This window comes from Dreissena polymorpha, chromosome 2 (assembly GCF_020536995.1).
Source record: "Dreissena polymorpha isolate Duluth1 chromosome 2, UMN_Dpol_1.0, whole genome shotgun sequence".
Taxonomy (NCBI): Eukaryota; Metazoa; Mollusca; class Bivalvia; order Myida; family Dreissenidae; genus Dreissena; species Dreissena polymorpha.
Genome location: NC_068356.1, coordinates 23,061,094 through 23,084,907, shown reverse-complemented (window position 1 = coordinate 23,084,907; position 23,814 = coordinate 23,061,094). Strand labels below are relative to the sequence as shown.

Here is a 23,814-nt window from a genome sequence, read left to right as displayed (position 1 = left end):
GGGCTTAGATAATACGTATGAACGATTTACGGGTCGTTCATGGGGATCAGTTATGGTATTTGTCCCCTAATAATGGTCGATAATGATCTATTATTACCGGTACAAGTGGAGTAAAAGCAATTAAAGATATGCTCAAATTGTTTGTTTGTTTTATTTTAATTAGTTTAAACTTTTTTATTTTAGCTCGATTGCATTGAAAGCCGTAGGCTTATGCATGTATAAACAATCTCAAGTCCCTTTCCTGGGACTGGAACCAGTACTTGGTGTCTTTTTGGGGAGACCGAAGGAACGCTCCCAGTGGGTTGGAACCCATGACCTCCCGATCTCTAGGCGGACACCATATCCACTACGCCACAGCAATCTTCTAAATATTTTAATTTTTTACGACTATTGCAGAAAATAAAAAAGTATAAAGAACTTGCTTCAAAAATAAACCGTAACTGATGTGTGTTGAGGTTGTGCGTAATTTAATTTATAAATACAATTAATTGGAATCAAACGTCTTATTTGAATGCTCCCGACAATTTAAAATTTGTATACACTATTTTCTTAACGGCGACTATAACTATAACTTAACAGTATTCAGATCAAATATATATATAGTTTCTTTCATATTTACGGAATTTGCTATATACCTGCAACACATTTTTCTTTGTGCATGACAAAATACAATTTAATAAACGACCAGTAGTTGGAAGGATGATTTTCCATGGGTCACAGAATGTTTTTCAATCATTTGTTTTTTTGCTTTCTGTTTATTTTGGTTGTTATTTAATATTATAATATATGACTTGAATGAAATGAACTGAGACAAATACATAAATATTAAAAGAAATGTTGTGTTCTAGTACCTCCAAAGTAGTGTGGATTTTGATTTATAACATTTAGAAAGTATATAAAGAAATCAACACCAACGGCCTGACCCTGGGGAAATGCCAGTATATATATATTATTGGCTTGTTATTATTGTCTGTTTATCATTACATTTTCATCAGTGACAATTATCCAATGAAAAATCTCTCCAAAACACCTATCACACCAACACATACGCATTTTTGCACAGCACCTCAAACAACACTGACAAAGATCACACTCACATACAGGACAATTCTTTAAAACGCAACCTTCCCTAACGCATAACACACTTTCACCCATCTCTTTAGTCAACAGTCTTTAATGCAGACCGCCTCAAGCACTCAACACTCTTAAATGTCTCTCTCAGTCCACTGTCTCCCACTAACAAACGACCATACGGATATACAACTGACGAGGACATGAAGATGCTTGTTAACATCTTAATGAAAGAGCGTCTCTGTGAGGACCTTGGGCAAAGGTGCCACCAAGGCATGAGCAAACTTAAGGACATTGTGGTGAAAAAAATCCCGTACTTAGAAAAAATTTAACTTTTATCAGAACGTTTAGATAGGAGGACATCGGTCGTCATGCCATAGTGTAGCGTTCGACGTATACCATATTGCAAGTCTTAATGAATTCTCCTACTAGATTTATCATACACAATTCAGGTATTTCAATACATGTATATACCAAAACACTCATATGTTAACAAATGAACAAATACATTACCACCTGTCAACTTAATGTACGTCTTTAATGCAGACTCGAAATATATAATGATAATTATATAAGCAATAGTAAAGTATGCTTGATTGGTTATTGTCCGCTCAGATACTACTTCAAAGTACCCGGGGTAATTAAAAAATATACTGCAAAGTATGCGGGGTACAAAAAATATATACCAGTTCTAAAGTCTTCCGGAGTATGACCGGGTGCGTATTTTCCGTATCCAGAGTACATTGTAGAATACTTCTGAGTACCCGGGGTACTTTTAAGTAGTACCTGAGCCGACAATGACCAATTGAGCGTAAATTATGTGTGGTGTCCCTCGATCGTGCTTAGGCTACTACAAAGTATCCGGTGTATGGAAACTGTACTTAAAGTGCCTCGGAATCTCGCCGAGTGCCTTTAAGTGTATTATCCGTACCTGGGGAACATTGTAGTACACCTTATAGTACACAGGGTACTTTAAAGTAGTACCTGAGCCGACAATTAACAGTTGAACATTAATTATGTGTGGTGTCCCGCGATCGTGCTTAGTCTTATGCTTTCAATAAGCACGATCACACACAGGGATATGTAAATTTATCAGCTGTATGTGTGTATATGGTACCCCGGGTACTTTAAAGTTTACTACACAGAACCTGGTGTATGGAAAATAGTGTATGGTGCCTTTAAGCGTATAATTTGTACCCGGGAACATGGTAGTTTACCTAAGGGTACACGGGGGTTCTTTATAAAAAAGTACCTGAGCCGACAGGAACCAATTGATTATGTGTGGTGTCCCTCGATCTTGCTTAGGATTTCGCTTTATGTAAAATCATTAGCTGTTTGTGTTTATATTTCATTATAACAATGCATATTCATTCTTTATTCTTTCTTGTTTTGTTTGTTAAGTTTATTTTATGGTGTTTCTTTTTTCCATTACTTTATACTTTGCGTGTGTGTATGTCTGCAATATTTTTCTATGTATACATGCATATTAAAGGGATCTATTTACGGTTTGGTAAATTGACAAAATTGAAAAAAGTTGTTTCAGATATTTGAGAGGAAACCGTATTACTGAACATTTGCCATGGTCAAATATAGCCATTATATGCATCTTTTGACGATTTAAAAACCTAAAAATTATAAAGCGTTGCAACGCGAAACGATTGAATAATTTGGAGAGTTCTGTTGTTGTCGTTAAATTTTTTGAAACTACGAAGATTGCTTATATAACGTATAAAATACGCATCTTATTATGTATGCTTGGCAAGATAGCTCAGTTGGCTAATGCGTTTTTACTTCAGGATTCCGGGGGTCACTGGTTTCGAGCCCTGCTGTGGGCTACTTTTTTTTCCTTTTCTAAATTTAATTTTGGATATTTTACTGGAGCTTTTCAAATTTAATGTTTATATTTATCAATATAAAGCATTTAATGACAAACTTCAAAACATGCCAAAATCTTTGAAAAGGCCCCTTTAAATAATCTAGCCTTATTACCGAAAACAAATATGGAATATGTTCAATAAATATTTTAATTGATGCAGCAAATGTTTCATAGCAATTCAAACCTCATTCACTTAGTAAAAAAGTAAAAGTTACACCAAAACCACATTTTATCTTTATTTTAATAACAACTTGTTTACAATGCAAACATACGACCGATATTATTCAACTTACTAATGGAACATGACACTTATCCGATTGCAGCGAGAATACAGTCATAAGAATGTGTCCTAATTCAAACTTCACTGTTATACACAATACAATTTCAACTGCTACCATAAGACCAGATCGTCAGATACTACGGTGAAAACAATTTGTGCAGTGTAACCTTTTCTTTCGCTTTGCTCTAATCGATAATTCACAACTTCCGCCATAAACGATTCGTTATCAAGTTTATGTTTTGAGCATTTCTCAACAAAATACACGCAAATTGATGTCGATTGCAACATATATTGTGTTTGTAACAATGTATTAGGTTGATTGAACTCGATTTTATAGACACTCGTCATACATATTTTTTTTTACATTATTTTTGCCTTTGAACAAAAAGAACTATGAGCTCTACGTATGTACTCAAAAAAGCTCAGAGCATTCAAGAAGAACTTCAACGATAAAGCATAAGCTTTCTAAAGCTAAAGGTAAATTTCCGACTTCATTTTATGTAATTAACAGTTAATACTAAATATACGTCCCGTTGTGATTCACATCCATACGGTATTATTCACACCTATCAGTCTATATATTATCAGTGGGACAAAACGTCCAATCAGGGGTATCAGGGGTGGCGAAATCTAAAAAAACTATACTAGTCCACGGACAACCATTTAGGAAATTTAACTTGTTTGTTGCTGAACTACACTTGTCCGTTAATGTTTATATAAATTAAAAAAGCATTTATTGATTAATGTAAAACAATGTGGAATATACCAAAATGAGTATGATTTGCTAGTTTTGTTTATAGTTGTATTTTAATAGTACATTTATTATAGCAGTATATTATAAACAATATAAAAACTTTCTAAAACTTTTAATCTTGCAAAGCTAGTGTTAAAACATGTGTTGAACATAAGTACATCGTAATCTTAACAAATTAAACTACAGGGTTTTTTTTGGCCCGATTTTATAGCCGAAATTCGGCTATGTTCCCAATCCCAAAAAGTATACTTTTTTCCCAAAATGTGGAAAAAAATTCCCAATTTCCAAAAAAAAAAAAAAAAAAAAAAAAATTATTTTTTTTATTTTTTTTTAGAAAGAAGTCTTATGCGTATTTTATCTCAATTTCAATTCAATTACATCTAACAAAGTATTATAAGATTTTGTTCTTTTAATTTGAATGATTATAATGAGTTATATCAAATTTAGTATTTCCCTAATCAGTGGACTTTTCATGTGGAAAAAAGGCTAATGAATTTATTTTCCCAATTTCATGAAAATGCCGATAAAATTCCCAATTCCAAAGCCATGGGCTATCTTCCCAAAAAGTGGAAAAAAAACCCTGAACTAGTCCAATATGTCGACCTCATCAGACTGAGGCTCTGCGCCGCTACTGGTAGCAATTTTATTATCATCAACTGGCAACCATTGAAAATCTGTGAGCCAAGTATCTTAAAAAGTTCTGGTGCGTTTACTTAGATCATATTTTTATCATAATCTTTCTTAGTTTTTTTGGGAGGTGGACTGCTCAAAGCTGCGGGTTTCTGCTCCGTTGGTGAAGATTTAAAAAAACTAAATGTTCCATTTTTACCATTAAAGTTGTCATAAATAACAAGGTAGACCGTGTTTTGATTATCTTACTTTGATACTTTTTATTTCCGTCTGATTGTAAAAATAAAGAAACCAGTCTTTACACTGTCTAAAAGTCGGGCCAAATGTTTAAAATGCAGCATGCTCCTGGTCTCTTACAGAATAAGGGAGATCACTGCGCAGGAGAGTGCCCGTATTTTAGCTTGATTGCTCCGCAAATAGCACTGACAATGTAATCGCATGTCAACATCCGGTTTTGTAAAACTTAATTACGGCTTTTATACAATGTATTTTTTGTATACTTGGACCCGACTTTTAACAAACTTGTTGTCCACGGACAGCTTAATTGAAAAAAATCAGTTGCCCAGACAAGCAAATGTACGACTCGGGCAACTCAGACATTTGATATCGCCACCCCTGCCAATGGCAATCCGCAATGCCTCCCCACACAAATATGCTATAGTCTGGTTGAGTCGTGGGTAATTTTCATAAAGTTGTTACATCACAAATATTTTATAAATTTATGACCATGAATCATAATGAAAATAATGATTAACCTTTCTTCTTTAAGATTTGTTGCATTTTTCCGAATGTTTATCGTCTTTAAACATCAAAATAATAGACTGTGTTGATAGTGTCAAACTACTATCATAAAAATAAGCTTCCGGTTGATTCGTGGGTTCTGATTGGCTGCCAGAAGTTCAAGATTTGCATACTATAAATAGCCTTTAAACTGACCTTGCAGGACAGGTTAATTTCTTGTGAAAAAATGTCAACAGACGATGTAGCATGGTTAATACTCATAAATAAACAATTTTGTGTTACTTTGAAACACTATATGAACAATACATAAATGAGGAAATACTTCATAAGGACCTTTCAAGTTATGATGAATTACACTATTTACTTGTTTTTGACGCATTTTTGATCGGAAAAAAATGGTGACCGTGTCAAAACATTTTTCGTAACGAACTGCATCATGTGCAAACGTTCTATCGCAAGATTTCACGCCATTTCTATACCCACAAATCAAACAGAACCCACGACTCAACCAGTAACAACCATATGCATATCAGAGGCACGAACTGGTATAGTCCAAATAATTAGACGTAAGCTACCCCGCTTACGTCTAAACGGCTACCGTCGTTTTCCTATAGCAAATTGAGTTCAACTTAAACTTCAGTTTTTCTCGTTAAATCTTTGCTAATGCATAAAATTATCATTAATTAGACATAAATGTGAGCGATTACCTCTTAAATGTGTAAAAATTGTGCTTTTAAACCATTTATGTACATTTTAAAAATAAACATACACAACACACGAAGTGTGTTTGTCGTTTATAGAATAACATTGAATTATCTTGAACGAAATTATTTTTTGAATAGGTTACACATAACCAATTGTTGTTGTACAACAAACCACATCACTTTTTAGCTTTCTGTACTTTTTAATTAAATGAAACCTATATGTGTGTGTTAAAACTACCAGTTGTATCACGGAGTGTATATTGATAGGAGATGACAGCGATTTTCCTTGTCCAATTGGGAAAAGTACCCGTACCGGTCCGATTGGGAAAAATTGAGTCGTGAAAACCTCAAAATTGGGAAAAATCGAGTTGTGAAATCCTAAAATTGGGAAAATCGCGTCGTGAAGTTTGGGTCTTATTGAATACATCATACAGTTCATACTTAATTGAACATATCCATTTAAATAATCATTTGCAGGCATGCCTTAATGACCATTAAGTTGTAAAGTTTATATAAATAACAAAATATTATAAAGAACACACCAAATCAATTACTAGTAGTTTTAATCTCTTTTAAAGCAATGTCTCTCTCTTTCATTTTTGTGAAAATTTCAACAATCTTTGATGTTTGATCATCACTCAGTTGCTTGCATCCCTCCCTGCACAGCATCATTATTGCTGTTAATGTGTCCTGTGATAGATGGTTCCGATTGATTTTTTGGCATAATATTTGCTATTATGACTCATTTCAAACTACGATAAGGTTACAAACCGACGTAAAACAGTACGCTGGCTGCCTGGCAAAAGAACCGGAAACAGTTACAACTCTATTGATTGAATGCGCTGAATAATAAAACCCGAAATTAATCGAGCGCGTGGTTACACACAACTATACGATTTTCTTTGTTCGCTCGCCGAAAGTTGGTTATTTTACGAAACTTTCTATCGTTTTGAGAAAAAATTCGGACGCTGATTGGGACTTTTCCAGATGCCGATAGGGAATTTGGGAATTTTCGCTCGATTGGGAAAGTACCGTTTTGGGAATTTGGGAATTTTCGTTCGATTGGGAAAGTACCGTTTACCGGTACTTTATAAAGAAGGAGGAAAATCGCTGGATGATTCGACTATTTGACCCTTACTGTAGTAAATTCAATCTTATGCAAAAACTATTCATTCGATTTTATTGGTTTATACGTTATCTTGTTGCTTATTAATTCCTCTTTCAAAAAATATACGTTTTAGTATACTCCCGTTGCTATTAATGGATTTATAGCGAGATAAACACAAGAAATACACATTTTATGTTTTACCACCGCGCGTTTTACCGTGTTGTGGCTATCGATCTTGTACAATTAGCGTAAAGCGAAGCGCCGAGGTTATACATTTTGATGTACCCACTCACGTCTTTTGTTGAATTATAGTTTCATTTCTCGGCCGATTTTGACAAATTATATATCATTAGAAAGCTTACGTTCCGTAGTAAACAGATATATAAACATATATTAAGTGTTTCTTCTGATTTCGACAGCCCGGCGAGTTATAACTTTAACTTTTGCAAATATCATACCGTATTGGAGTTTTAGAATCTAGATTTACGGTTGACATGTTCGTACTTAATACCAATTTGTAGCGTTTATATTTGGAGTTCAGTTTTAAAAATTACATCTTGCTTAGGAGAATAGAATTCTGTATACGATAGAAAAAAATTGTTTAAAAAAACGAAAGTAATTAAGGAATGAAGGCGGAAGAAAGTAGCGCCCGTTCCTAACGCACTGAACTGATGCTACGATCTTGGCGATTATGCTTTTGTTTAGAAACCGGCCATTGAATTTCCTTTGCCATGATTATTATATTTTTGATGGAATATATTGTGGTATTTTGTTCACGAAACATATCAATAAAGCTTATTATAAATAAATCTTAACAAATTAACGATTTCAGCTCTTGTTTATAACACAGAAAGGGTGATAACTTTATGATGAAACAGCTTTTATAGCGGATCCTCTCGATTTTATTCGGCTTTGCATGCATACTTTAAATAAAATGGGTGTCAAAAACATTCATCGTTTGCTGTTAATTATCAACGAGGGACTTATGTATAATTATATGAAATGTTATTTACCTTAAATTATCAATTTATTAAAGATTCTTGAATATCACGGTCGGTGTTACGCATTTCGTATTTTGACATCAGGGCATCATGTCCAACTATTCAAAATCATATTTTTTTCACTGGGACGATGACGGCTTAGATTCAGACAGGCAGACAGATAGTTTATTCAGACTTATACAACAGTACATCGTCTTCAACTCAAATATATAAATTATTTTTAGACGAATTGTTAGGTGATTACACATATAGCAGTGATGATTCTGAGAATGTTGCCATGTTTCTTATCCGTGTAATCTAGAGTCCGTGGTTTGAGCATTTTTATCGCGGTGTTCAATAAAAGATATCTCAATAATCTTGTTTATCGATAGATCTGTGGTTTTATTGCCCCTGTGTTCAGCACAAACCAATTATCTCTTTATGATCAGATACTGTGCCGACCAATACTAAATAGCACTATGGTGTCATACGCCACAGCAGGGACCTATACTTGTGATCATGGAGTCTTAGTGCAAGACTTAAAAAAGTATGTTGTTTCGCTTGCGGTTGTTAAAGCTAAAACGGGGCTTCCCAGCTGGCACAGCTGCAGATATTCGGATTTGAATACCTAAACTTATTCAGACCTTATTCTTAACTGTTGCGCGTTTTACGATATCGGATTTTAGGCGGGAATACAACTCAGTGAAACTATTCAATTTCTTATACAACATTAAGCATATTAATAGTTATTGAAATTAACAATATCAGCGACATCTTTTTAAAGACTAAACACCTTTTCAAGTATCGAATTTAACATGTCAATAAAATATATTAATACCAAAAAAGGCTTCATTTAATATTGTTCACATTAAACCTTTAAATGAAAGTGTCGCTTTAACCATTTTCCGTGTCTTATCCGCGAATCGTTTGCTAAAAACAGTTAACAAAAAGGGCAACACGTTCTAATTCTTAATGAAATACAAAAATAAGTATAACATAATTAATAACGTCCATAAACACACGGCAAGATCAACGTTTTAATGGAAAACTAATATGACATTCCACGTAAATTATTATTTTCGTCTAAATCGAATACTATATATAGAGAAACAATGTATTTATAACCGACCAATGAGGTAACATTATGCAACTTTCAATTTACACAGTGCTATATGGCAACAATATGGAATTTGAACAGTGGTAGTGTTTTAAGGTCTGGACTATCATTACTTGTAAGTTTGTATAAACATTTTTCTAATGCAATTAGTAAAATAATGTTTATATTTTATGTTTAATAATTTATTGCATGATTATTCTGTGCTGTTATATGAATTTGATGCCGTTAAAGCTTCCGACATGAATTCATGTCGGAACGATGCTATTGCAAAATAACGTTAAACGATATGAGGTCGATGTAAATCGACCTCAAATTTATAGGAGTAGAACTACCTGTAGGATACCTGTAGGATGATTTTGGGCTCTGTGGTAAGGACTCAAGTCCTTTTTAAACCCCTCTTCTTATCGACGTCTTATGGTACTGTATCCGTATGTGTTCTCACAACTAATAAAAATAGCCCTTATTCAGTAAAAAATAGTTCCTTAAGTATGGTAAAGAATGAATGTCCTTTTGACAAACAACAGTTGTGATCACTAAAACTTATACACTATGTCCCCATTCCAATGTAGATCAATCCTGCTCTTGAATTCTAATACATTCTTGGCATCAACTACACATTGAGGCAAGTCATTCCACATGTTAATCACTGGTAGTGGCATGAATTATCAAAGTGTCGTGCTGTGGTAAAAGGTAATAGACTATAAGTAAATATATCGTAAACCAACAATATGAATTAATTATTTAAGGCCTTACCGAACATTCCACGCAGAATGGAGTTTTGTGTTCGTTCCTCGGAAATAAACAAACGAAATTTTCCCGCGATGTTTACTGTGTCAATGTTTTATGTAGTCGTGAAAATAGCGTTTTTAACAATTCGTTCCTCCGCATTTGGAACCAAAATGTTATTTTTTTAACAAAGTCCTTTCTCAAAGTCAGTAACAGCGTCGTTGCTATGTGTAGTTGCGATTAATCAAAAATTTTATTGAAAACAAATCATTGAACATAACTGTGCCAAACAATATCAGTTTCCGCATATTAACATAAATGTACACAATTAGAGGAACATATGCCCCCTTCATATATGTTAGGGTTATGACTGAAAAACGAAAAGGGCTTATATCCGCGGAAAGAGCTTTTATTGGGTTTTATAACAATCTGAACACTTCGGACAGTGGGCTACACATCGCCAGTATGGCGGTATTGTCCGAGGATTCCCGATTGGGTTTTTAATAAACTATTACAAAATTGTAACGAATATTGAAATAGAAAAAAAAATCATATTAAATTATGTGCATACTAAACATTTTCACCAACTTCATGATGTATTGATGAATGCGCGAAGGTTTTTCTGGTCAAACAATGAAATACGGAAAGGGTCGAACACAACGGAAATGTAATTCTGTCATTTTCCTTAAAAAGTATAATGTCCCTTACCGTGGTGTTAATTAAGGGCCACATGTCAAATTGCAAGTATACTGTATCGGATTATAATCGATAATCAGGATAAATATACATATAATTCAATAAAGATAAAGTCAGTATAGGTACAGTATACGTGTTTGTACATTGGAGTCTATTTTTGTATCGCATTCTATAAAATAATAATTATTGCATAATTTTCTTCACATGCTTCAAAGTCATTTCGTCACACTAATGACGTCATTTTGTGTTTTGAAATGTATTGATGCATGCCACGGGAGAAAGGTTACTTTTCAGCGAAAGGGAAACAGCTGTTGATTATTTTCTTGTAAAGGGGGCATAAAGGAAACATTCACTCGTGATCATAGAACAATAATATTTTCACTTATGGCTGCGCCATTCTTGAAAATATATTGTATATGATCTCTCGTGAAATAACAAACGATCTTACACTGACATGAACAAATATCCTCTATTTAATATTTTTGCATAACACGTCGTTTCTGTTCGTTTATTTTCCTTTTTTAAAAACAACAAAAGCATTGGTGTATCGTTTCATCATTATATTCATTTTTGGGTACAATGAGGTAATAATATACATTTCAACAGATAATAATATTACATATAAGTTAAATGTCGATTTTATATCAATAATTCAAATTAAAATTAAACCACCAAAAGCCCCAGTCCCAGTATTGTTTAATTGTTCAGAAGAGTGATGACATATTGAAAAAAATCACAAATGCAAGAGGGACGGGTCTTACAAAGGGTTATGGGTTACATAACACAGCTGTTCGAAATAAATATGGTAAAAATGTACAACTATTCGAAGTATACATGGTAATAGCTGTTTAATAACAGTATATTAACGACTTTTGAATTCTTACATGCGAGTTTATAAAAACATCATGGGGATGCTGAACAGTGAATAAAACTTGGCTGGCCTGGTTATGCAATTCACTACAATCCAAACACTTGTTCTGAATCAAACCCGTTTTGCTTCAGGGTCAGTTAAATCCTGAAAATCACAAAAACAAGATATTAACAACAGTAAGTAAATTTTCAAAACAGAGCCAGTAAAACGAATCAATGTGTGATTAATATTAATGTATACATTTACAAAAACATAGTTGCGTGTATTTCATAATTCTAAAATTAGCGCATTTGCAGGATGAGACGGGTTTACAGGATGTTGGGTTCTAGTGGTTGCGATGAGTTCAAAGTATAAAGAAAATAAAGAGACCACCAACAATTTGCTGTCAAGTGTCTAATGGTCAAGATATATTTCGGATTAAACACAAACACACAAGTGTTGGTCTTTTTTAGAAGTAATCGCCCAAATCAGCCCAAACGCGACAAAACTCTCGGGAAGACATCAAATTCAGGCGACATACTTTGTCCCACTTTTGCCGAGCACTCCGGTCCCACGCAATTGTTGTTGTAACCTGAACAATAAACACTATGCACTAAGGTTGTTTCGAAGTGTATTAATATGAACATTGTCAAATTTCACAAGTAAGATGTGACTTAAATTTTAAAAATAATATCATAACCTTCGATTGGCAGAAAATAAACAGCTCAGCTTGTAAAACCACGGGGTCATGTAGTTTCAGAGAAAATTATGCGACTCATTTTTATATTGAAGTATGTATAAACACTGTAACCCCACGCAGGGGTAAGGCGCCTTACTTTCGTTCTACGATGATTTAAAAACAGATCTTGTGATAAAAATAAGGACCTAAATAAGCTACCTAGGCAAATATCAGCCTTTGACTCACAATTTGTTATTCACTGAATTAACATAAACAAAGAATAAATGGCATGTTGTATTTCAATACATACGGTATTTTCGAAGAACTATAACCTTCTATTCCTTAAAATGATTCTCTGAATTGTAAAGTATGCGTCAGTTGTAAGATTGAAAAATAGTGATGGTAGTAGTAGTAGTAGTAGTAGTAGTAGTAGTAGTAGTTGTAGTAGTAGTAGTAGTGTAGTAGTAGTAGTAGTAGTAGTAGTAGTAGTAGTAGTAGTAGTAGTAGTAGTAGTAGTAGTAGTAGTAGTAGTAGTAGTAGTAGAAGTAGTAGTAATAGCAGCAGTAGCAGCAGCAGCAGCAGCAGCTACAGCAGCAGCAGTAGAAGTAGTAGTAGTAGTAGTTGTAGTAGTAGTAGTAGTAGTAGTAGTAGTAGTAGTAGTAGTAGTAGTAGAAGTAGAAGTAGTAGTAGAAGAAGAAGTAGTAGTAATAGTAGTAGTAGTAGTAGTAGTAGTAGTAGTAGTAGTAGAAGTAGTAGTAGTATTAGTAGTAGTAGTAGAAGTAGTAGTAGTAGTAGTAGAAGTGGTAGTAGTAGTTGTAGTAGTAGTAGTAGTAGTAGTAGTAGTAGTAGTAGTAGTAGTAGTAGTAGTAGTAGTAGTAGTAGTAGTAGTAGAAGTAGTAGTAATAGCAGCAGTAGCAGCAGCAGCAACAGCAGCAGCAGTAGTAGTAGTAGTAGTAGTTGTAGTAGTAGTAGTAGTAGTAGTAGTAGTAGTAGTAGTAGTAGTAGTAGTAGTAGAAGTAGTAGTAGTAGTAGTAGTAGTAGTAGTAGTAGTAGTAGTAGTAGTAGTAGTAGTAGTAGTAGTAGTAGTAGTAGTAGTAGTAGTAGTAGAAGTAGTAGTAGAAGAAGAAGTAGTAGTAGTAGTAGTAGTAGTAGTAGTAGTAGTAGTAGTAGTCACAGATTATACGTTTCAGAAATCATGCATTATACAAATTACACTTTTCAGAAATTATACTTTTTACACATTACACTTTTGATAATTATTGTTTTTTATTTTTTTAAATTACTTTTTCATTGATTCGTATTTTTGAACTGTGTTGAATCAATTTTTTATACCTTTTTCGTTGAGTCGTATTTTTGAACTGTATTGAATCAATTTTTTATGTGAAAATTTTTATAACAATAAAACGGAAAATGTGCCAGTATAACAAAAAAATATGAATATATTTAACAACAACTGAAACGACAAAAACTCGCATTGTGAAGGAGATCAAATTGATGTTTGTGGATCAATGTCCCAATGTTCATTGATAAGTTAATTTGTATTTCAAAGTGTATGAGGTCCTTACGCGTCCGTGACTGCATTTACTTTCTACAAACAAGGACGTTTGGTCGAATACTGAATTAAAGCAGCAATTTACAGCAATTAAGTTATTGTCACTGTATATGTAATTTTGGTGTGCTGTTGGGCGGAGATCCGGAAAAAAACAGAGGACATCCCTCCACCCGAAGAGCAAACCGGACATGTGTATATTAGATCCCCGGTGATGCCTCTCCTAGCTGCAATGCGTGGCTCGATGACGTCACAGTTTGACAACCTATGGCGAATTTCGTGTCCGGCCAGCAATAACAACAGGAACAGCGCCAATATTTACCGCTCACTCCCCTGGATCCGCCCATCATCCCACCGCCACTTCTGGCTCCTCCACTGCCGCCATTTCCGGCGCCCATACAGAACGGGCCCGTGCAGCCGCCATTACCGCTTCCACTGACTACCGGAAACATCGGGTTGATGCCGCCTGTAATGAAGAAATGCAGTGCTTGTGTATATACGCGCCATGTGGCATCTTAAAACAAAATTTGTTGTAAAATATGGAAAAAAACATCTTCATTATCCTGGCGACATTAAAAAAATCTGATTTATCCATTAAGAGTCATTCTTCCATGCAACTCTATCCAGCTCCTTCTTTCATAGCATGAAGTATGATTTGGACCCCTATATCACGTTTCGATTTATTTTCCGCCAAGAAGCGGGACGGACGAACGATACAAGCGAAATGTATGATCCGAACTCACTTCGTAGGCATCGCACGCTCGAAAATGACCTCAATTCATCAATTTCCCCACATCAGGCCACTGCAAAGACACAGTTTAAGTCATTATAATAGTGAAATACATGTTCAATTAAACATACATAGGTCATGCAATATAGAAGTTTAAGAGATTAACTCAAGGTTTTATAATGTCGATTTGCGGATGCGTAATATTTTCTTAAAATAGTGCATATATAATGTACGTATTCATTAAATGTGCGTGTTTTGTGATTCTTAAAGCGGGACTGCACGATTTTGTCAAATCTTTGTGAATTTATATAAAATGTGTAAAAAACACATAAGACATAGATTTCGATATAAATTAAAATAAAAGTTAAGAAGAACATGTGTCGAAAAAAGCGAAATAAGCCAGATATTTTATTCTGAAATCGAAAATGTCTGTATTATAGTCGAATTCGACAGCAAGCATATCATGCATATACGATGTGAATCTAAATTTATTTTTACGGATCATTTTAATTTCCGGCAACGATATCTATTCATACGACACACAAACACTAACTCCGGTCCTTATAAAAAAGACGAATGCTTCGGTTATTGTAGGAACATATGTACGAAATATCTTCGTCACAATCGGCTCGGGGAGCTAATCTGTATTTGCTGCATTTTATGAAATTGGTCTTCAATGTATAATTTTTTTCTTGACTATTTTGTGTTATTGTAACATATTTTGTATCAATTTATTACAATTCAACACATATGAAATTCGTGCAGTCCCGCTTTAATACACATATTACAAAAAACTAATTGAGATTATTCTTCAAAAAGTCGTCGCACACATAAGTCCTTTCTTTACATTCATTTACACATTAATGTTATTTAATCGGTTAACCACGGGTGGTCGGACGGAAGGACATGTGCAATGTATCATGTTTCCCATTCCGTGTGGGCATGTAAATAAACAGGTCAAAACTTATATTGAAAAAGAGACAAGGGCGTTGTCTATGTGTTTTACCATAACATGAATTACACAATGTCTTCTATGTGTTATACCATAACATGAAGTACAAAATGTCTTCTATGTGTTATACCATAACATGAAGTACAAAATGTCATCTACGCATATTGAGGTTTTTGATAGAATACCATCAACGGGGTCATTTGTTATTTGTCTTTTTATTTAAACACCGTATGAGTGTATTTTAAAATTTGCCGCAATAAGACACTATTGAATTAGTTGAATGCTAAACCCATTTCTTTATGGTTGGAAATTATGAAAGCGGTGATACAACTCGGAACCCCTCGACCAAAAGATGGACACTATATTAGCCGCGTTCTTGGAATATTGGGTTTAATACATATGCTTTATAAACGTCTCAAATTAGTATGTGCAGTCCGCAAAGGCTTATCAGGGACGACACTTCCCGCCAAGACTGGTAATTTCGTCTAGAAGACATTTCTTTTAAACAGTTAATTCCTTAAAAGCGGAAACTGTCGTCCCTGATTAGCATGCGCGAATTCCTTTCAACATCATTTATGCATTAAACTCCGTTTTACAAGAACGAGCCTCATATTTTTTTGATGAGGTTAAATGAAAAAACGAAATAACAGTACCTCCGCTTCCCGGACACATCGGCCCGAAACAACTAGAAGACGTTAATAGCTCCTCATGCGTCCATCCCGCCAACTGAAGCGCTCCCGTCACTGTCTCCAACCGACGCTGCATTTCAGGGATCACCACCCCCGCCACTGCTTCCGGTTCCTGAACCAGATCCCCAAGAGTCTCTTCCAGCACTTGCGCCGTGACCGCTCCCGGATGATGAGAGCCCGTTGCCGCTTGAAGAGCTCATACCGGATGCTGAAGTGGTTGGTTCTTTTGTGGTTTGTTCCAAATTTTGCTGTGACGCGGAATGCTGCGAAGATCCTAGAATGGTATTCGTGGAGAGTCCATACTTTTTCTCTAAAGTGAAAATGCTTAAACATGTAATGCATCATCATCAATATCATCAATCTCATCATCATCATGATCATCATCATGATCATCATCATGATCATCATCTTGATCATCATCATGATCATGATCATCATCATCATCATCATCATCATCATCATCATCATCATCATCATCATCATCATCATCATCATCATCATCATCATCATCATCATCATCATCATCATCATCATCATCATCATCATCATCATCATCATCATCATCATCATCATCATCATCATCATCATCATCATCATTATCATCATCATCATCATTATCATCATTATCATCATCATCATAATAATAATCATCATCATCATCATTATCAGAACCGACATCATGATCATAATCATCAATTACAATAGCATCCCCGTCGCTACCATCATCAACCGACACATCATCATGGATATCATCATAATCATCATCAACATCATGAGCAACATGGTTAAAATCAACCATATCATCATCATTAGAAGCAGCCTCAGAAGCAGTAGCACCACCACCTACATCATAATCAATCGGCACCATCATACAAATCATTCCTATTCTCATCCTTCTACAATTCTTCGTCAGCATCATCAGCATCATGACTTCCACAAACATAACCCGCTCAAAAAAACATCACCCCCACCATCATCATCACCAACACTACCACAGATCAAGTGATAATTCTACACGGCTCTGAATCCAAGCAAGCGCACGTCTGACAGCCAGTCTCATCTGTTGTGGTGCTTAGCGTGTAGCCATCGTGGCACGACAACATGCACATGTCGTTGCACTTTCGGTACGTGTCGCCACTGATCGGAAGTGCACCTGGTTCGTGTAAGTAAATAATATCGATCTTAATCTTCTAAGTTAACTCAAGTTTTGTTTTTAATGCAAACGTCATACATAATACATATCCTTTTGAAAATAGCTAAAATACGTTTAGTTGAAATAATGATGCGAAATACGATTGATAAAGATATGGAACAAAATGCTCAATAAAGCACTCGCTAAACAAAATATATTTAACGCCTTCCTTTTAATAACGATATGAAACGCATCCAAACGGAATACATGTGCAAAACCCTTCTGCATCTTGAAACATATTGATTACCATTCCCTTTGTTGGTCTCATGCGTGTCGGCACTTGTGTTCATCCACCACTTGCTTGAACAATTCTTAGGCGTCGGTGTGCATGCATGACTCGATGACGTCGCCACTGGTCGCATTGCGCAGTCGCAGACTCTGCACTTCCGGTTGTCCACAGCCGACGGCGGGCAGCGGTTTTCCTCATTTCCGGAAGTGTTTCCAGAATATGGGAAAAGGAATTGTTGAAACGCCATGCCACCTCATAACAACGCGAGCGAGGGGAATTCCGGGGTTTCAAGGTACTTGACATTTAGCTGCGATTATAAACGATTTGACTTTTTATATAATATTACTAAAGGAATTTTAACAACTATACTTACTTCTCTTCTCAAACTACATGTTACTGCTATTTTGACATGTGTGCTTCTAGAACTACCAGTAGAATTGCTACTTAATATTGATGATTGAATAAATACCAAATTTTTAAAACGTCCACAACAGAAATCTTTATCTTAATTGTTTACTGAAGTATGCGCCTGATAAAATCAAGTTCTATTTATTAAGAAAATAACGATAAATTTTCACAATGACAACACTCCATAAAACAAAACAAAAACAGTATTATCATCACTGTACCATTACAAATAAGTAAAATCAAAATCGACGCCCAAATGACATCCGACCCATTTGTAAATAACAGCGTCAAGAATACTTATGTCATTATTATTGGCACTAAAACAGCGCTGCACCTCGCGCGTGTTACTATTTTGCAAAAGACGTCGTTTCCGAAAACGTAAAATATAAAAGGGCTGTCCGATGTTTGATAACACTGTTACTAAATATGCATTAAGAAGCTCATATGTCTACCATATTAACCTCAATTGAGTAAAGGCTTATCAACGCCGTGGTGTTATGGACATGGTGTCCGCCTAGCGACCGGGAGGTCACGGGTTCGATCCCCACTGTGGGAGCGTTCTTTAGATTTCCCCCAAAAGACACCAAGTACTGGTTCTAGGCCCAGGAAACGGACTCGAGAGCATTTCAAATAAGTAGTAAGTACTTTCAATGCAATCGAGCTAAAATAAATAGGTTTAAACTAACGCGGCTTTCTGTCAATATGGGCGTAAAAGAAGGTTTTTCAGCCCGTGTTCTTAAAATGGCAGACCGTGACAGTTACTCGAATAAAACATACAGATTACGGTTTGTTTTATTGATATTTTACCCTATCTTGGTGCGACTGTTTCGACTGTTTGCGCTTAAATTATAACATACAGGTCCGTTTTCTGGTAAACACTGGTATCGGATTTCCGAAAGCGCGACTGAAGTTGAACTGTAGGAAAATGTTTGATATCAAATATATGTTCAAAATTTGAATTGCTACTGATCTGCTGTTGATAATATGTAATAACCGACATGTACCTAAATTATTTAGAGATGCTTAACTTAAAATAGACATTTAAATAAATAATTTTAGTACTTTGACATTCTTTCGTAAGGGTTTATAAATTGGTGTTCTGTGGTGCATGTTATTAAACATAAGAATTTACGCTATGATGATTTTTTCTTTCTCACTCTAAATGTTTTTAAATCATCTAAAATAACTTAAGGTCAGAATTGTATTAAAACTATTCTTAGTGTCTTCCACGCGTCCGTTATTTAAAACTGGCCGTAACTATGTTCATCTTTATCTAGTTTTTTGGACACTACAAAATAAAATCGTAACTGAACTTTTAAATAAAACGGACTAAGGACTTTCATAATGAAATATCTCAGAAATATTCCCTGAGCAAGAATGTTCACGATCGAACGATCTTCACATCGAAAGAACCCTTAAAGGCGCAAACATGTTACGTTCTGACATTTGTAAATACTTAATTGCATTAATGTCTTAAATGACAGACATATATTTTATTTAAAGGGGCCTTTTCACAGATTTTGGCATTTTTTAACTTATTCATTAAATGCTTTATATCGATAAATGTAAACATTGGATCGTAAAAGCTCCAGTAAAAAATCAAGAATAAAATTAAAAAAGGGAAAAGAACATTGCCCGGACTAGGTTTCGAACCAGTGACCCCTGAAGTCCTGCCAGAGTCCTGAAGTAAAAACGCTTTAGCCTACTGAGCTATTCCGCCGAGTACACATATTTGACGTATTTTATACCTTATATAAGCAATCTTCGTAGTTTCACAAAATTTAACGACAAAAACAGAACTCTCAAAATTATTCAATCGTTTCGCGTTGCAACGCTTTATAATTTTTAGGTTTTAAAATCGTCAAAAGATGCATATAATGGCTATATTAGACCATGGTAAATGTTCAGTATTACTGTTTTCTCACAAATATCATAACTAAAACGAAAATTTGCGAATCTGAAACAACTTTTTTCAATTTTGTCAATTTACCAAAGCGTGAAAAGATCCCTTTAAGACTTGTACAGAGTACATCGCCTAAACACATACATTTGCAAAGAACATGTTAACATGATAAAGCATTCTTATTTCCGGATTTTGTGAAAAATGAACCAACAGTTTGGAAAAAGGTAAATTACCGTAAATGACGATACCATTTCTTTAATATCATAATTCACAGGAACAAACCTATCGTAAATGTCGAATTTGAAATTACTAAATTCAGTCGTAACTATAACTTGTCGTATGATGGTAAATAAAAACAGAGCCCTTATCAAAAATACCGCTGACTTCAAATTCGCTGGTCGGTCCTTGTTCGTCCACCTCTGATTGCGCTATACGGAGAGATACGGAGGGGAGGGGGCAGTTGTGTCAGAGGGATGACCTTTATACCTTCATGTAACTCTCTATGTGCCCAACGGCAGAGAGTGGATATGGGTCAAATTGATAACCGTGAAAGGTCGCCATTTGATCGATAAACAAGTTCATAATCGAATAAATAAGTAGATTCATATTGAAATGTTTTAGCATAATTAATTAGCACATATCGCCGTCAATAAACGAATATATCAACCTTATTTGAGAAAAAATACAAATGAATTTTGCTGAAAGAATTATATATGTACGCTTTATACATTCATTGATTAATGATATGTCGTCGGAAGGACCATCCGAATGCCCGACCGACCTACCGACCGACCTACCGATCGACGGCTAAATTACAAACTTACAAGAAGAAATCTTAATATAACTTTTTTTGAATCGCGTCCTGGAAAAACGGGGCTCAATGCGCGGGCGTACAGTGTCGTCCAAGATTGGCCTGTGCAGTCCGATATTGCTAATCAGGGTCGACACTTGCCACTGTTATGGTATTTTGCGTTTAACTAAGTCTCTTCTAAGCGAAAATCTAGGTAAGGATGAAAGTATCGTCCCTGATAAGCTCGGGCAGACTGCAAGGCTAATCTGGGACGACACTTAACGCACATGCATTAAGCCCTGCTGTACCAGAGCGAGACTAAGATGCATAGATCATCAGCCGATTGGTTACTATGATGGCACGGCTTTGAAAGTATGTATGATATGAAACCGTCCAATGACTGCTGGTTTTTAAAATATCAAAATAAGCAGGGTTTCTTTCCAAAAAGAATGGTATTGGAAAATGCAAACTTAACATAATACAGTCTATTTTTGTTTCTTAAACGTTAATATATGTTAATATATGTAACATTTTCATTTATGTGATTTTAAATATCTGTGTTCTATCATTTGCATTCTTGGAAATATTTAAAACGAGGGCAAGCTGATTTTGTGTTCCGTTAAGGCCACTCGTTGTTTAATATATTATAAGCACGAGAAACCAAGTCAAAAAGCGAAACTGCAAAGCGAAATTCCGATGCGCAATCATGAAATAAATATCGCAATTTGGCATCGTAATTCCGTGACATCGTTTCGTGTTTTGAGTGCATTCCTTTATCTGTTTAAGGGTGACAATACGGTAAAAAGCTCCGGTATCACCAATGATACGTATATTTTCCCTGTGATTATTTTCAACTAATCATGAAAGCAAAACAGATTTTATGAAACAATACATGGTCCAAACAAGCACTTAGAAAAATACCTTTTGAGTTGTTTTTGAGTGTGTCGCTATTGAAATTCTGAATACATTCGAATCGAAGTATGCAGCGATATTTTGTCTTGTAATCTTGCTTAATCATACCGGGTAATTGTTCATGACTATTTCAAAGGGCGTAAGCGGAAAATATAACACATATATTTTATTATTATACAAGGTATAATAATACAAACATTGTTGTACGAGTAGAAGTTCGTGTAGGAGGCCGCCATGTTGCGCCCGTACACGTGCGTCTAGTAGAGCAGGTGATAAAACACGAGCATGTCACGAGTCTCCGTCCTATGCCACGTGACGCTGAGTTGACTGCAGCACTCGGAACCCTGAAATGCACGTTCTAAAAACTGTTAAGTTTGTATTTAATAGAGCAGGGTAGAGCAACGGACATCGTATGAACAGTATACTATTTTAATTAAACGCAGCGTTGCTGCGATTATATTTCCTTATTTCTTATAAAATGTGGGACGTAGATGTACGATGAACAGAAACACAGATTACTGCCTAAAAGTTGTGTAATAGATGAGGCTCGGCACGAGTAAAATAAGGGCTTATTTTATTCTTATATTTTACAAAACAGGCAGTAACCTGATATTTTCTATAAATATTCGCGCTGTTTGCCAAATTTAGATATAAACGGTCATATGTTTTTTTTCGTTTTGGGGGAACACATTTAGCCGAAATTCCCTTAACAAAAAGTGTACATTTGTCATTTACATAGTTCAAACAAAATTTGAATACAAAACAATAATTTTATAAATTTCATATTCGTCGAGGTCATGTTCGCTCAAAATAGCGTTTTACTTCTTGAAATTGGTATTAATTATGAATACGTTATATATACCGGGCTTTTAAACCATACACTGCACGTTTCATCATGTACCAAAACGTATTTTAGATATTACTACGATGTTGCGAATAACAATCTGCTAAATTATCCATTGCCATAATTTTACAAATCATGTTTATGTTACAGTTAACGTGAATAAAACAATAAAAGTGGTATAAACGAAGGCCAACTTAGTTTGAACCTTACCATCGAACGCTTAAGACTTATTTAGGCACTCTCGAGTCCGTTTCCTGGGGAAATCCGTACTTAGAATTTTGTATGTGATATTTTTTTTCTCAAGGAAATCATAAGTAATCACATCGATTAACAAAACGGTGTTCTTATCCCTTTTGGTTTATTTCTCGGATAATAATAAAGCCACTGAGGTGGCGGTCCAGGAATGTAGTCGTTTATGTTATCCGGGTGGAAACTTTCCCGCTCGAATCTGTCGAGAGATCCATGTATGCTGACACCGGCTTTCATGGCGCATCTGCCGACCTCTAAATCCTCGGAACTTCCCTTTTGCTGACAATGTTCTTTTTCTGAAAGGTAAGACACGAGTAAATCAAGTCTCACCGATCCTATTATATTCGAAACCGGTAAATCTAATGATTACCGGCCCCATTGTCCTAGAATAGAGATTATAGAGTCTCAATAGTTTCATTATCTGAGACCAGAAATAATCAACTCAGACGAATTGCGCTCCATGCCCCGTTCTAGTAAACATTGAACATCAATCGCACGTATAATAAATTTGTATTAACTTCTAACTATGGAAAAGAAATAGTGCAAAACGTGGGGTAGGGTAAATATTACTGTCATAAATCAGGACACTGACGTTTCGTTTTACATTTGCACAACACATTTATGCTTTATGTTGTGTTCACATTTTCTGAACGAAATCTTGTATTTGTACACTCTTGTTTTGCACATGTCTGCAATGTGTCGTCTATAAGCTATCCGCCTTATGCTGACGCTTGTGACGTAATGTGGCTACCAAAAACGAAATCTGACATAGTTCGAACTCATCCACATCTATGTGACAACTGGCGATGTCGACACTTTCCCAAGAAGTTAGATCACTGGCCTAATAAACACTTAAGGGTAGTTTACTTTGAATACTGAATTCTTTCGGATACGAATACAAATTTCAGGATTAAAATCTTAAAAGGTAGTTTAGCCTTGATCCATTATCAATTATAATTTTACGCATATAATTGAATACAACGCAACTTGATATATTGAGTGACAAGTTAAGTTGTTTATTTCTATAAGAGAACATGAGACACTGTATATTATTCCAATGGGACTATTAATGTATTTATTATACCTGGAATCCTTAAAGTTCACTATTACCAACCTGTATCCCAGGTGTTTATTGAAATCCGACCTGGATATATA

General features: G+C 35.1%; 1 protein-coding gene across 1 annotated transcript; it reads right to left on the bottom strand.

Annotated features, from left to right (window-relative positions):
- Positions 1–11,569: 11,569 nt before the first annotated feature.
- On the bottom strand, positions 11,570–16,492 carry LOC127866223 (loricrin-like). The gene is made up of 3 exons (XM_052406653.1): positions 16,097–16,492; positions 14,084–14,227; positions 11,570–11,698 (listed from the first exon to the last, which is right to left on the bottom strand). The coding sequence occupies exons 1-3, from the start codon at positions 16,206–16,208 to the stop codon at positions 11,688–11,690; spliced, it is 267 nt and encodes an 88-aa protein (XP_052262613.1). The 5' UTR covers positions 16,209–16,492; the 3' UTR covers positions 11,570–11,687.
- Positions 16,493–23,814: the final 7,322 nt, after the last annotated feature.